The sequence below is a fragment of the Anomaloglossus baeobatrachus genome, chromosome 7 (genome assembly GCF_048569485.1).
Source record: "Anomaloglossus baeobatrachus isolate aAnoBae1 chromosome 7, aAnoBae1.hap1, whole genome shotgun sequence".
NCBI classification, from domain to species: Eukaryota; Metazoa; Chordata; class Amphibia; order Anura; family Aromobatidae; genus Anomaloglossus; species Anomaloglossus baeobatrachus.
In genome coordinates, this window is record NC_134359.1 from 16,465,860 (window position 1) to 16,479,106 (window position 13,247).

Genomic DNA, 13,247 nt, shown 5'->3' on the forward strand with positions numbered 1-13,247 from the left:
GCTCAGACGGAGGAAAGCTAATATGTCGTCTTAATAAATATTTAATCAGTTCCTTAAAAGTGAGGTGCAGTAAATGAACAGGCGGTGAAAAACAATCTGAGGAAACAGAAGTCGCCCTGCCTCGGGTACACCGCAGGAAGGAGACGCGGCATGTGACACTGGCGCTCAGATCTTTTGGCGTTGTCCACAGGTATCGGACTACCCGGTCATCCTGTCTCTGGAGAACCACTGCGGCGTCGATCAGCAAGACACTATGGCGCAACATCTGAAAAGCATCCTGGGTGATAAGCTGCTGACCGGGACCCTGGACGGACGGATACCGGTGCAATTACCATCTCCAGAGGTAAAACGTCACAAATATCCTTCCATGCTCAGGTGCTCTGTACCTAGTAATGAGCGGGCACTACCATGCTCAGGTGCACAGTACTGGTAACTAGTGATGAGCGAGCACTACCATGCTCAGGTGCACAGTACTGGTAACTAGTGATGAGCGGGCACTACCATGCTCAGGTTGCTCAGTACTGGTAACTAGTGATGAGCGGGCACTACCATGCTCAGGTGCTCAGTACTCGTAACTAGTGATGAGCAGGCACTACCATGCTCAGGTGCTCAGTACTGGTAACTAGTGATGAGCGGGCACTACCATGCTCGGGTGATCTGTACTGGTAACTAGTGATGAGTGGGCACTACCATGCTCGGGTGCTCAGTACTGGTAACTAGTGATGAGCGGGCACTACCATGCTCGGGTGCTCAGTACTGGTAACTAGTGATGAGCGGGCACTACCATGCTCGAGTGCTCAGTACTGGTAACTAGTGATGAGCGAGCACTACCATGCTCAGGTGCACAGTACTGGTAACTAGTGATGAGCGGGCACTACCATGCTCGGGTGCTCAGTACTGGTAACTAGTGATGAGCGGGCACTACCATGCTCGGGTGCTCAGTACTGGTAACTAGTGATGAGCGTGCACTACCATGCTCAGGTGCACAGTACTGGTAACTAGTGATGAGCGGGCACTACCATGCTCGGGTGCTCAGTACTGGTAACTAGTGATGAGCGGGCACTACCATGCTCGGGTGCACAGTACTGGTAACTAGTGATGAGCGGGCACTACCATACTCGGGTGCACAGTACTGGTAACTAGTGATGAGCGGGCACTATCATGCTCAGGTGCTCAGTACTGGTAACTAGTGATGAGTGAGCACTACCATGCATGGGTGCTCAGTACTGGTAACTAGTGATGAGCGGGCACTACCATGCTCAGGTGCTCAGTACTGGTAACTAGTGATGAGTGAGCACTACCATGCATGGGTGCTCAGTACTGGTAACTAGTGATGAGCGGGCACTACCATGCTCAGGTGCACAGTACTGGTAACTAGTGATGAGCGGGCACTACCATGCTCAGGTGCTCAGTACTGGTAACTAGTGATGAGTGGGCACTACCATGCTCGGGTGCTCAGTACTCGTAACTAGTGATGAGCGGGAACTACCATGCTCGGGTGCTCAGTACTGGTAACTAATGATGAGCGGGCACTACCATGCTCGGGTGCTCAGTACTCGTAACTAGTGATGAGCGGGCACTACCTAGCTCGGGTGCTCTGTACTCGTAACTAGTGATGAGCGGGCACTACCATGCTCGGGTGCTCTGTAGTCGTAACTAGTGATGAGCGGGTACTACCATGCTCAGGTGCTCAGTACTCGTAACTAGTGATGAGCGGGCACTACCATGCTCAGGTGCTCAGTACTGGTAACTAGTGATGAGCGGGCACTACCATGCTCGGGTGCTCAGTACTCGTAACTAGTGATGAGCGGGCACTACCATGCTCAGGTGCTCAGTACTCGTAACTAGTGATGAGCGGGCACTACCATGCTCGGGTGCTCCGTATTCGTAACTAGCGATGAGCGGGCACTACCATGCTCGGGGGCTCAGTACTCGTAACTAGTGATGAGCGTGCACTACCATGCTCAGGTGCACAGTACTGGTAACTAGTGATGAGCGGGCACTACCATGCTCGGGTGCTCAGTACTCGTAACTAGTGATGAGCGGGCACTACCATGCTCGGGTGCTCCATAGTGCCCCCACAGTTCTGTATAGGAGCAGTATATAAAAAAATAGGACATTTTTTCCAGTAAAGCCATTTGCAATGCTGCTAGGTGTTATTTTAGAGGCACTTGAACCTTGTAAAAGTTTACAGACCCTTTATAAGATTCTACGGGAAAATAAAGGGACATTCAACAAATAAAACTCATGATGACAAGTTTGGTGGTTTTCTAATGCTGTGTGCCCAGTGAAGGGTTTTGCTTGCAGTCATTGAATGAGAATACGATTTGATGATAATTATATCTATGGTGCTGCATTTGAGCCCTGCTCCCTACGAGGTTCCACGTGCACCCAGTATATTATGGGGGGCGCAGGAAGATCAGGCCTCTCCACTGCACTCATCTGCAATGTGCTTTTCTCCTAATCTCTCCAATCTCAGAAATTACAAGGGAAGATCATTGTAAAAGGCAAGAAGATTGGGCGTCTGCAGGACTCCTCGGGGGAACAGGCTGAAGACTCTTACATGGGGGAGATTTCCGAGGAGGAAGACGGTGGTGAAGGGGATGAGGATAAGAAGAGATCCAAGGCAGGTTCCAGGTTACTCATCTGCGGACAATTTGGGTGGGATTTTTCTACTCTACAGATGGGGGCTAAAAACTCACCATTTTCACAGCATAGGAAGGCGCTCCTATACTTATATTTTATCATTGCCAGAAATCCAAGGATCGCCTGTCACAGGAGCTATCGGACTGCATTATCTACTGTAAGAGCGTTGCCTTCGAGAGCTTCAAGCACGCCAGGACCAACTACAAGCCGTACGAGATGTCCTCCTTCACAGAGTACAAGGCCCGCAAGCTCGTCAGAGAACCAGGTGACAAAGAATGGATGATGGAATTTATAGTACCACAGTTCACTCAGGCCTGAGAACCTGCACTGCACATCAACGGATTAATGCAAAGTATCACTATACCCGAATATACCCGCTCTATAGTAATAGGAGCTCACACTGATATACACAGGACTCAGGGACAATTATCATATCCTATGAGACCTATGACCTCTGTGTATTCTTCTGCAGAGGTTCCGGTCATTAACTTTTCAGCTTTATCTTCTTCCAGGGAATGAATTTGTCCGGCACAACGCCTGTCATCTGACACGAGTTTACCCCACAGGACTGAGGACGGACTCCTCCAACTACAACCCGCAAGACATGTGGAACGTGGGATGTCAAATGGGTAAAGAACTACTCAGGGGATTCCTCGTCCTCCTATGTACCAGAATATATCTACTATAATACTGCCCCTATGTACAAGAATATATCTACTATAATACTGCCCCTATGTACAAGAATATAACTACTATAATACTGCTCCCTATGTACAAGAATATAACTACTATAATACTGCCTCTATGTACAAGAATATAACTACTATAATACTGCTCCTATGTACAGGAATATAACTACTATAATACTGCCTCCTATGTACAAGAATATAACTACTATAATACTGCCTCTATGTACAAGAATATAACTACTATAATACTGCCCCTATGTACAAGAATATATCTACTATAATACTGCCCCTATGTACAAGAATATATCTACTATAATACTGCTCCTATGTACAAGAATATAACTACTATAATACTGCCCCATGTACAAGAATATAACTACTATAATACTGCTCCCTATATACAAGAATATAACTACTATAATACTGCCCCTATATATAACAATATAACTACTATAATACTGCCCCTATATACAAGAATATAACTACTATAATACTGCTCCCTATGTACAAGAATATAACTACTATAATACTGCTCCTATATATAACAATATAACTACTATAATACTGCCCCTATATACAAGAATATAACTACTATAATACTGCCCCCTATGTACAAGAATATAACTACTATAATACTGCTCCCTATGTATAAGAATATAACTACTATAATACTGCCCCCTATGTACAAGAATATAACTACTATAATACTGCTCCTATGTACAAGAATATAACTACTATAATACTGCCCCTATGTACAAGAATATAACTACTATAATACTGCCCCTATATACAAGAATATAACTACTATAATACTGCCCCCTATGTACAAGAATATAACTACTATAATACTGCTCCCTATGTATAAGAATATAACTACTATAATACTGCTCCCCATGTACAAGAATATAACTACTATAATACTGCCCCTATATATAACAATATAACTACTATAATACTGCCCCTATATACAAGAATATAACTACTATAATACTGCCCCCTATGTACAAGAATATAACTACTATAATACTGCTCCCTATGTATAAGAATATAACTACTATAATACTGCCCCCTATGTACAAGAATATAACTACTATAATACTGCTCCTATGTACAAGAATATAACTACTATAATACTGCTCCTATGTACAGGAATATAACTACTATAATACTGCTCCTATGTACAAGAATATAACTACTATAATACTGCCCCTATGTACAAGAATATAACTACTATAATACTGCTCCTATGTACAGGAATATAACTACTATAATACTGCTCCCTATGTATAAGAATATAACTACTATAATACTGCTCCTATGTACAAGAATATAACAACTATAATACTACCCCTATGTACAAGAATATAACTACTATAATACTGCCCCTATGTACAAGAATATAACTACTATAATACTGCCCCCTATCTACAAGAATATAACTACTATAATACTGCCCCTATGTACAAGAATATATCTACTATAATATTGCCCCTATGTACAAGAATATAACTTCTATAATACTGCCCCTATCTACAAGAATATAACTACTATAATACTGTCCCTATCTACAAGAATATAACTACTATAATACTGCCCCTATATACAAGACTAGAACTACTATAATACTGCCCCTATATACAAGAATATCACTACTATAATACTGCCCTATGTACAAGAATATAACTACTATAATACTGCCCCTATGTACAAGAATATAACTACTATAATACTGCTCCCTATGTATAAGAATATAACTACTATAATACTGCCCCCTATGTACAAGAATATAACTACTATAATACTGCTCCTATGTACAAGAATATAACTACTATAATACTGCTCCTATGTACAGGAATATAACTACTATAATACTGCTCCTATGTACAAGAATATAACTACTATAATACTGCCCCTATGTACAAGAATATAACTACTATAATACTGCTCCTATGTACAGGAATATAACTACTATAATACTGCTCCCTATGTATAAGAATATAACTACTATAATACTGCTCCTATGTACAAGAATATAACAACTATAATACTACCCCTATGTACAAGAATATAACTACTATAATACTGCCCCTATGTACAAGAATATAACTACTATAATACTGCCCCCTATCTACAAGAATATAACTACTATAATACTGCCCCTATGTACAAGAATATATCTACTATAATATTGCCCCTATGTACAAGAATATAACTTCTATAATACTGCCCCTATCTACAAGAATATAACTACTATAATACTGTCCCTATCTACAAGAATATAACTACTATAATACTGCCCCTATATACAAGACTAGAACTACTATAATACTGCCCCTATATACAAGAATATCACTACTATAATACTGCCCTATGTACAAGAATATAACTACTATAATACTGCCCCTATGTACAAGAATATAACTACTATAATACTGCTCCCTATGTACAAGAATATAACTACTATAATACTGCCCCTATGTACAAGAATATAACTACTATAATACTGCCCCTATGTACAAGAATATAACTACTATAATACTGCCCCTATGTACAAGAATATAACTACTATAATACTGCCCCTATGTACAAGAATATAACTACTATAATACTGCCCCTATGTACAAGAATATAACTACTATAATACTGCCCCTATGTACAAGAATATAACTACTATAATACTGCCCCTATGTACAAGAATATAACTACTATAATACTGCCCCTATGTACAAGAATATAACTACTATAATACTGCCCCTATGTACAAGAATATAACTACTATAATACTGCCCCTATGTACAAGAATATAACTACTATAATACTGCCCCTATGTACAAGAATATAACTACTATAATACTGCCCCTATGTACAAGAATATAACTACTATAATACTGCCCCTATGTACAAGAATATAACTACTATAATACTGCTTCCTATGTACAAGAATATAACTACTATTACAACTAAAGCAAGCAATATACACAAATTGTAAAATACTTTATTAACAATAAATATTGGTTAAAAAATGAATCAAATGGAACCATGCAGATGACGGATGGAATAATAATAACACATGGGGGGACACGGCACCTGTGGTGAAAAATACACACCACCATATACCAACAGGATAGTAAAAAGAGGTTACCAGATGTATGCCTGGCACTAAAGTTCACAGCCTATCTATTAAGAAGTATATAAATCAATTGTACAATTACTATATATAAGGACAGTGAAGTTAAAGATGCAGAGCGTACATCATATTACCAAGGAGTAGTATATCCAAAGGGTATCAGTACAGCGGCCCCCACGAACACTGACGCGCGTTTCACTACCGTGCTTCGTCCAGGAGTGATCAATGCTGCTTATTTTTGTTTTCTATATTATTTTGTGTCTTATTAAAGTAAAAAAGCCACTAGATACTTTTAAAATTTTGCACATTAGTCTTTAAGTGCGCAAAAATAAAATTTGTTTGATTTTATAATACACTAGAGCACGATTGCGCAAAAACTTTACGACATTTTGAAAAGACCTAAATGATGAATTGTAGAAGGTTAACCACAACCAGAATACTGGAAAATAAATTAAGAAAAAAAAAAACAAAAGGAAGTAAATTTAGCTTAAAAAGGCGAAAAGTAAATAATGAATAAAGTCCATCCATAAATCCCGCTGTTAGAGCCATCTTTACTTCTGAAAAAGACAATGCTTGTTCGGGGACGGTTACATTGGGCGACGCTGTGGATGTGGAGCCCTGGAATAACCCGTCCAGCACAAGTATAGAAAACAATCGCATATTGCCTCCTCAGAGCCTTCTACCCCAGAAACATACAAATCCAAGGACATAAAAATGCAATAAACTGGATTAAACTGTCTCAGCCGCTCTGTTCCTTTACTTCTTAGTGGCGCTCAATTTCCAGACAGCCGGGGTAGAGATGGATCTTAATGACGGACTCTTCCAGCAAAACAGACGCAGCGGATACATTCTGAAGCCTTCGTTTATGAGACACGTGGAAAGCAATTTTAACCCTGATCAGCCACAAAACACTGAAGGTTTCTCCCCTGTCAGCCTCTCCATCCAGGTAATGTACATCCCAAACTATCAGTGATCCATGGAATCAGCACAATCCATTATACTGTATAGGAGATGTCCAAGTTATACCGGCTGTACATATATCTAATATATAAAGCTGAATGTGTGTGTGTGTGTATGTATGTATGTATGTGTGTGTATGTGTGTGTATGTGTGTGTATGTGTGTGTATGTGTGTGTATGTGTGTGTATGTGTGTGTATGTGTGTGTGTGTATATGTCCGGGATTGGCATCTGCACCGTCGCAGCTACAGCCACAAAATGTTGCACACTCACACTTCTGAACCCCGAGAGCGTCATAGGCTATGTTTTGAGGGGAAATTGTAACCCCACGCTTTACAATTAATCACCACAAAACCTGCCTCCATTAAAGCGAATAGAGCTGGGAGCCACAGTGCAGCCAGAACTTCAGAAGAATGCGCAGCCACGCCCTTATATGGAATGTTGGCGTGTCACAATGCAGCCAGGGAAAGAGACAGACACAGACAGGGAAAGAGGCAGACACAGACAGGATAAGAAACAGACATAGACAGGGTAAGAGACAGACACAAAGAGACAGACACAGACAAAGAGACAGAGACAGACAGGGAAACAGACAGACAGGGAAAGAGAGGGAAAGAGACAGACAGGGTAAGAGACAGACAAAGACAGGTAAAGAGACAGACAAAGAGACAGGCACAGGGAAAGAGACAGAGGGAAATAGACAGACAGGGAAAGAGAGGGAAAGAGACAGACAGGGAAATGGAGGAGATGCGCAGGTTATACCAGCTGTACATATATAGTTATATACAGGAGATGCCCGGGTTATACCGGCTGTACATATATAATTATATACAGGAGATGACCAGGTTATACCGGCTGTATATATATAATTATATACAGGAGATGCCCAGGTTATACCGGCTGTACATATATAATTATATACAGGAGATACCCAGGTTATACCGGCTGTACATATATAATTATATACAGGAGATGCCCAGGTTATACCGGCTGTACATATGTAATTATATACAGGAGATACCCAGGTTATACCAGCTGTAGATATATAATTATATACAGGAGATGCCCAGGTTATACCGGCTGTACATATATAATTATATACAGGAGATGCCCAGGTTATACCAGCTGTACATATATAGTTATATACAGGAGATGCCCGGGTTATACCGGCTGTACATATATAATTATATACAGGAGATGCCCAGGTTATACCGGCTGTACATATATGATTATATACAGGAGATGCCCAGGTTATACCGGCTGTACATATGTAATGCCCGGGTGGTGGATCCTCTGGGCCGTGCACCGGACTCCCCCAGTGAGGCAACACAGAGCTAACCCCTATACAGGGACTGTCCGGTCACCCCACTAGAGGGCCTAGGTGCACGGTTGCCGGAGCACTAAGCAGGATAAGGTCAGAATCCTTTCCAGAAGCTGGAATGAGGAAGTCCCTGGGGACAAAGAGTTCTTGGTGCCAGGTGTGATGACAGTGCCCGGGTACTGATGGCAGGTAGAGATGTCAGACGTGAACAGAGTCCAACCGGTAGAGGAGGCAAAGATCACTGGGTGAAGCCGAGGGTAGGAGGCAGGTTCAGACTGAAGAAGATGGTAGCGTCTCAGCTGATAGTCCCCGTAGGACCACTCGGACAGGCTGTGGCCCAGGCCAGGATAGCTTGGCAGGACAGTCCCTGCAGGACCTCTCGGACAGGACCAGGTTAACTTGGTAGACGTGGTTCTGTGGAAGACACAGTGTTAATGCAAGACACAGCAAGCGGGACCTGGACTCCTAGCTATAGAACTCGTAGAACAGGCGACGCCCTCCAGGCAGGAAGCTCCTAATATACCTGACCCTGACTGATGCAATATCCTGTTTAGGGAGTGCTGGGCCTTAAAGAGGAGGTGAGTGACCGCGCGCCCTAATGCGCATGCGCGATGCCCGGGTGCCGGAGGCCAGAGCAGGGAGCGGTGCCGAGGAGGACGTGTGACTGGAGGCAGGAGACCCGGGGATCGGAGCGGTGAGTGAGGAACGACGTCGGGACCCGGGGAGCGTTACAGTACCCCCCCCAGGCCCCCCTCCCCGCAACCGGGACAGAAAGGCACGAATCAGAGGAGTACCCACATTCTCCCGGGGTTCACAGGACCTATCCTCAGGACCATAACCTGCCCAGTCAACCAGGAAGTACTGCCGTCCCCTGACGGTCTTCATGGCCACGATATCTCTTACCGCATAGATGTCATCATCGGCTATGGGAGGAGGAGGACTGGTATCAGAAGAGAAGGGACCAAGGACAACAGGTTTCAGCAAGGACACATGGAAGGAGTTGGGTATCCGCAGGGAGGGCGGAAGCTGCAATTTGTAGGATACCTCGTTGATCTTCCTGAGGACCTTGAAGGGACCGATGTACCGCGGACCCAGCTTGTCCGAAGGAATCTTGAGTCGGACGTACTTGGAGGCAAGCCAGACCAAGTCCCCAGGAGAGAAGCGAGGAGGATCAAGACGTCTCTTGTCCGCATGTTTCTTCATTCGTGCAGCAGCATGTCCCAGGAAGGTCTTGACTGAGGCCCATGTAGCGGAGAAGTCTCTGGCCACAGCATCTGCTGCAGGTACATCGGAAGCTGGAGAGACTGGTAACGGCACAGAAGGCTGGAGACCATAGGCAACATGGAAGGGAGAACTGGAGGTGGATTCGCTGACCTGGTGGTTATGAGAGAATTCAGCCCAAGGAAGGAGCGTGGACCAGTTGTCCTGGTGGACATTGACGTAGTGGCGAAGGAAGGTGGTCATTATCTGGTTGACTCGTTCCACTTGTCCGTTTGACTGAGGGTGGTAGGCAGAGGAAAAGTCCAGAGACACCCCCAGGTGTTCACAGAGAGCCCTCCAGAAGCGTGAGGTGAATTGGGTTCCTGTGTCGGACACAATATGGGCAGGAAAGCCATGCAGCCGGAAGATGTGCTGTATGAAGGCGTCCGCAAGCTCTTGAGCAGAGGGCAATCCAGCCATAGGAACAAAATGAGCCATTTTCGAGAACCGGTCCACCACGACCCAGATGACCGTATGACCGGAGGACAAGGGCAAGTCCGTGACAAAGTCCATGGCTATGTGTTGCCAGGGAATGGAAGGAATCGGCAGAGGAAGAAGAGGACCAAAGGGCAGATGCTTAGGCGTCTTGTTCCGGGCACAGGAGGAACATGCAGAGACGAAGGTGGTGACATCCGTACGAAGAGACGGCCACCAATAATGACGGGCGATTGCGCCCCAGGTTTTCTTCTGGCCGGCGTGTCCGGCCACTTTCGAGGAGTGTCCCCATTGGAGGACCTTGAGTCGGTCGGTCTCCGCGACGTACGTCTTCCCAGGAGGGATCTGTGCCAGAGAGACGGGAGCCACCGGGATGACCTTGCTAGGACAGATGATGGGTTGGTTTGGCTCCTCCTCTTGGTCCACCGGAACGAAGGACCGAGACAGGGCATCCGCCCTTACGTTCTTGTCCGCGGGCCGGTAGTGTAGCTGAAAGTCAAACCTGGCGAAGAAGAGAGACCAACGTGCTTGGCGCGGATTCAGCCTTTGAGCGGAGCGTATATACTCCAGGTTTTTGTGGTCAGTATAGATGATCACCGGGTAAACCGCTCCCTCCAAGAGATATCGCCATTCCTCCAACGCCATCTTAACAGCCAGGAGCTCTCGATCACCAATGGTATAATTGCGTACTGGGGCTGAGAAGATCTTGGAGAAAAAGCTGCAGGTGACCATCTTCCCGGTGGCGGACTTCTGCATAAGTACGGCCCCTGCCCCTGCAGAGGAGGTGTCAACCTCCAGGGTGAATTGGCGGTTCAACTCAGGTTGGTGAAGGACTGGAGAAGAAGCAAAGGACCGCTTCAGAGAGCAGATGGCGGCTTCGGCCTCGGGTGTCCAAGCCTTCGGATTGGCCCCCTTCTTGGTCAGGGCGGAGAGCGGAGCAGTTAGGGTTGAGAAGTGAGGGACGAACTGGCGATAGTAGTTATCAAAGCCGAGGAAACGTTGGATGGCTTTTAGTCCCGAAGGAGGAGGCCAGTTGAAAATAGCAGAGACCTTCCCGGGATCCATCTGCAGACCGGTGTCCGATATCACATAGCCCAAAAAGGGAAGGGATGATTGCTCGAACACACACTTCTCGTGTTTGGCGTATAAGCGATTCTTCCTCAGCCTCTGTAGCACGATCTGCACGTGCTCTCTGTGAGTCCGTAAGTCTGGGGAGTAGATTAAGATGTCGTCCAGGTATACGACTACACAGACGTAGAGGAGGTCCCTGAATACGTCGTTCACCAGCTCCTGGAAGACTGCCGGGGCATTGCAAAGACCGAAGGGCATCACGCAATATTCATAGTGCCCGTCCCGGGTGTTGAAGGCGGTCTTCCACTCGTCTCCGGAGCGTATGCGAACCAGGTTGTAGGCCCCACGGAGATCCAATTTGGTGAATATACGGGCCCCCCGGAGCCGATCGAAGAGTTCAGGGATGAGAGGCAGGGGGTATTTGTTTTTTACCGTGATTTGGTTCAGTCCCCGGTAATCGATACAGGGCCGTAAGTTGCCTTCTTTTTTCTTGACGAAGAAGAAGCCCGCACCAGCCGGGGACGAGGACCGTCAAATAAATCCCTGTGCCAGGTTCTCGGTGATGTAGTCAGACATGGCCCGGGTCTCAGCAGGGGACAAAGGGTACATCCGTCCCCGAGGGGGTGTGGTTCCCGGCAGAAGGTCAATGGCACAGTCGTAGGGTCGATGTGGAGGCAATACCTCCGACTCCTTCTTATCAAAGACATCTGCGAAGGACCAATAGGCTGGAGGAAGGCCCGGTAAGGAGTCCGGGGTTGGAGGACGATGGACGGGCTGGACTGACTGGAGGCAGTTCTCATGACAAGACGGACCCCAACGGATGATTTCTCCAGTACGCCAGCTGACCGTAGGTTCATGTACCCGTAACCAGGGTAAACCCAGTAGAAGCGGATGAGACATGCGTGGCAGAACATGGAAGGCGATTTCTTCGGTGTGTAGCGCACTGATACGCAGTTTCACAGGTTTGGTGAGGAACAGGACGGTGTCAGAGAGAGGTTCCCCATCCACAGAGGCTATCATAAGGGGTGTCTGCAGCGGGGTGACAGGTACCTGGTACTTGTCCACTGTGGCCTGGTGGATGAAGTTACCCGCTGCCCCGGAGTCGAGATACGCCTCTGCCGTGAAGCGGGTTTCTCCTGTTGTCACCTGTACAGTCCATGTCACTGGGTCAGAGAGCTTCCCAGTACCTAGGGTGGCCTCTCCTACCAACCCTAGGCTTTGGAGTTTCCCGGTTTCTCTGGGCAGGAACGCACCTGGTGTGCGCCGTCTCCACAATAGAAGCATAGGCCCTTGGCGGCTCGTTCCGCTCGACGCTGCTCGGAGGACCGTAGCCGGTCCACTTGCATGGGCTCATGGATGGAGGAGCCAGGGAGCACGGATGAGGAGAGGATGGGCTTCTGTGCAGAAGCGGAGTGCCTTACAGGACGCCGCTCGCGGGACATTTCTTTAGACCTTTCTTGAAAGCGGCGGTCTATCCGGGTTGCAAGGGCGATCAAGGCATCCAAGGTAGAGGGGACGTCTCGGCCGGCCAGCTCGTCCTTGATGCGACCGGTAAGCCCCTCCCAGAAGGCGGCAGTCAAGGCTTCATTGTTCCACCCTAGCTCAGAGGCCAGGGTACGGAACCGGATAGCATACTGTCCCACTGTCAAAGTCCCTTGTCGTAGTCTGAGTAGCGAGGAAGCCGACGTGGAGGCGCGTCCGGGTTCATCAAAGGTGGCCCGGAAGGCATGCAGGAAGTCT

The 13,247-nt window shown here is 46.2% G+C and overlaps 1 protein-coding gene across 1 annotated transcript in view; it reads left to right on the top strand.

Moving 5' to 3' along the window:
- The window catches only part of PLCD4 (phospholipase C delta 4), a 71,535-nt gene that overhangs the window by 44,244 nt on the left and 14,044 nt on the right, over positions 1-13,247 (top strand). Inside the window, exons 10-14 of the mRNA XM_075317078.1 lie at positions 191-343; positions 2,480-2,626; positions 2,755-2,911; positions 3,159-3,275; positions 7,230-7,408. Of these exons, the coding sequence (XP_075173193.1) occupies positions 191-343; positions 2,480-2,626; positions 2,755-2,911; positions 3,159-3,275; positions 7,230-7,408 (753 nt within the window). The remainder of the gene's footprint in view (positions 1-190; positions 344-2,479; positions 2,627-2,754; positions 2,912-3,158; positions 3,276-7,229; positions 7,409-13,247) is intronic.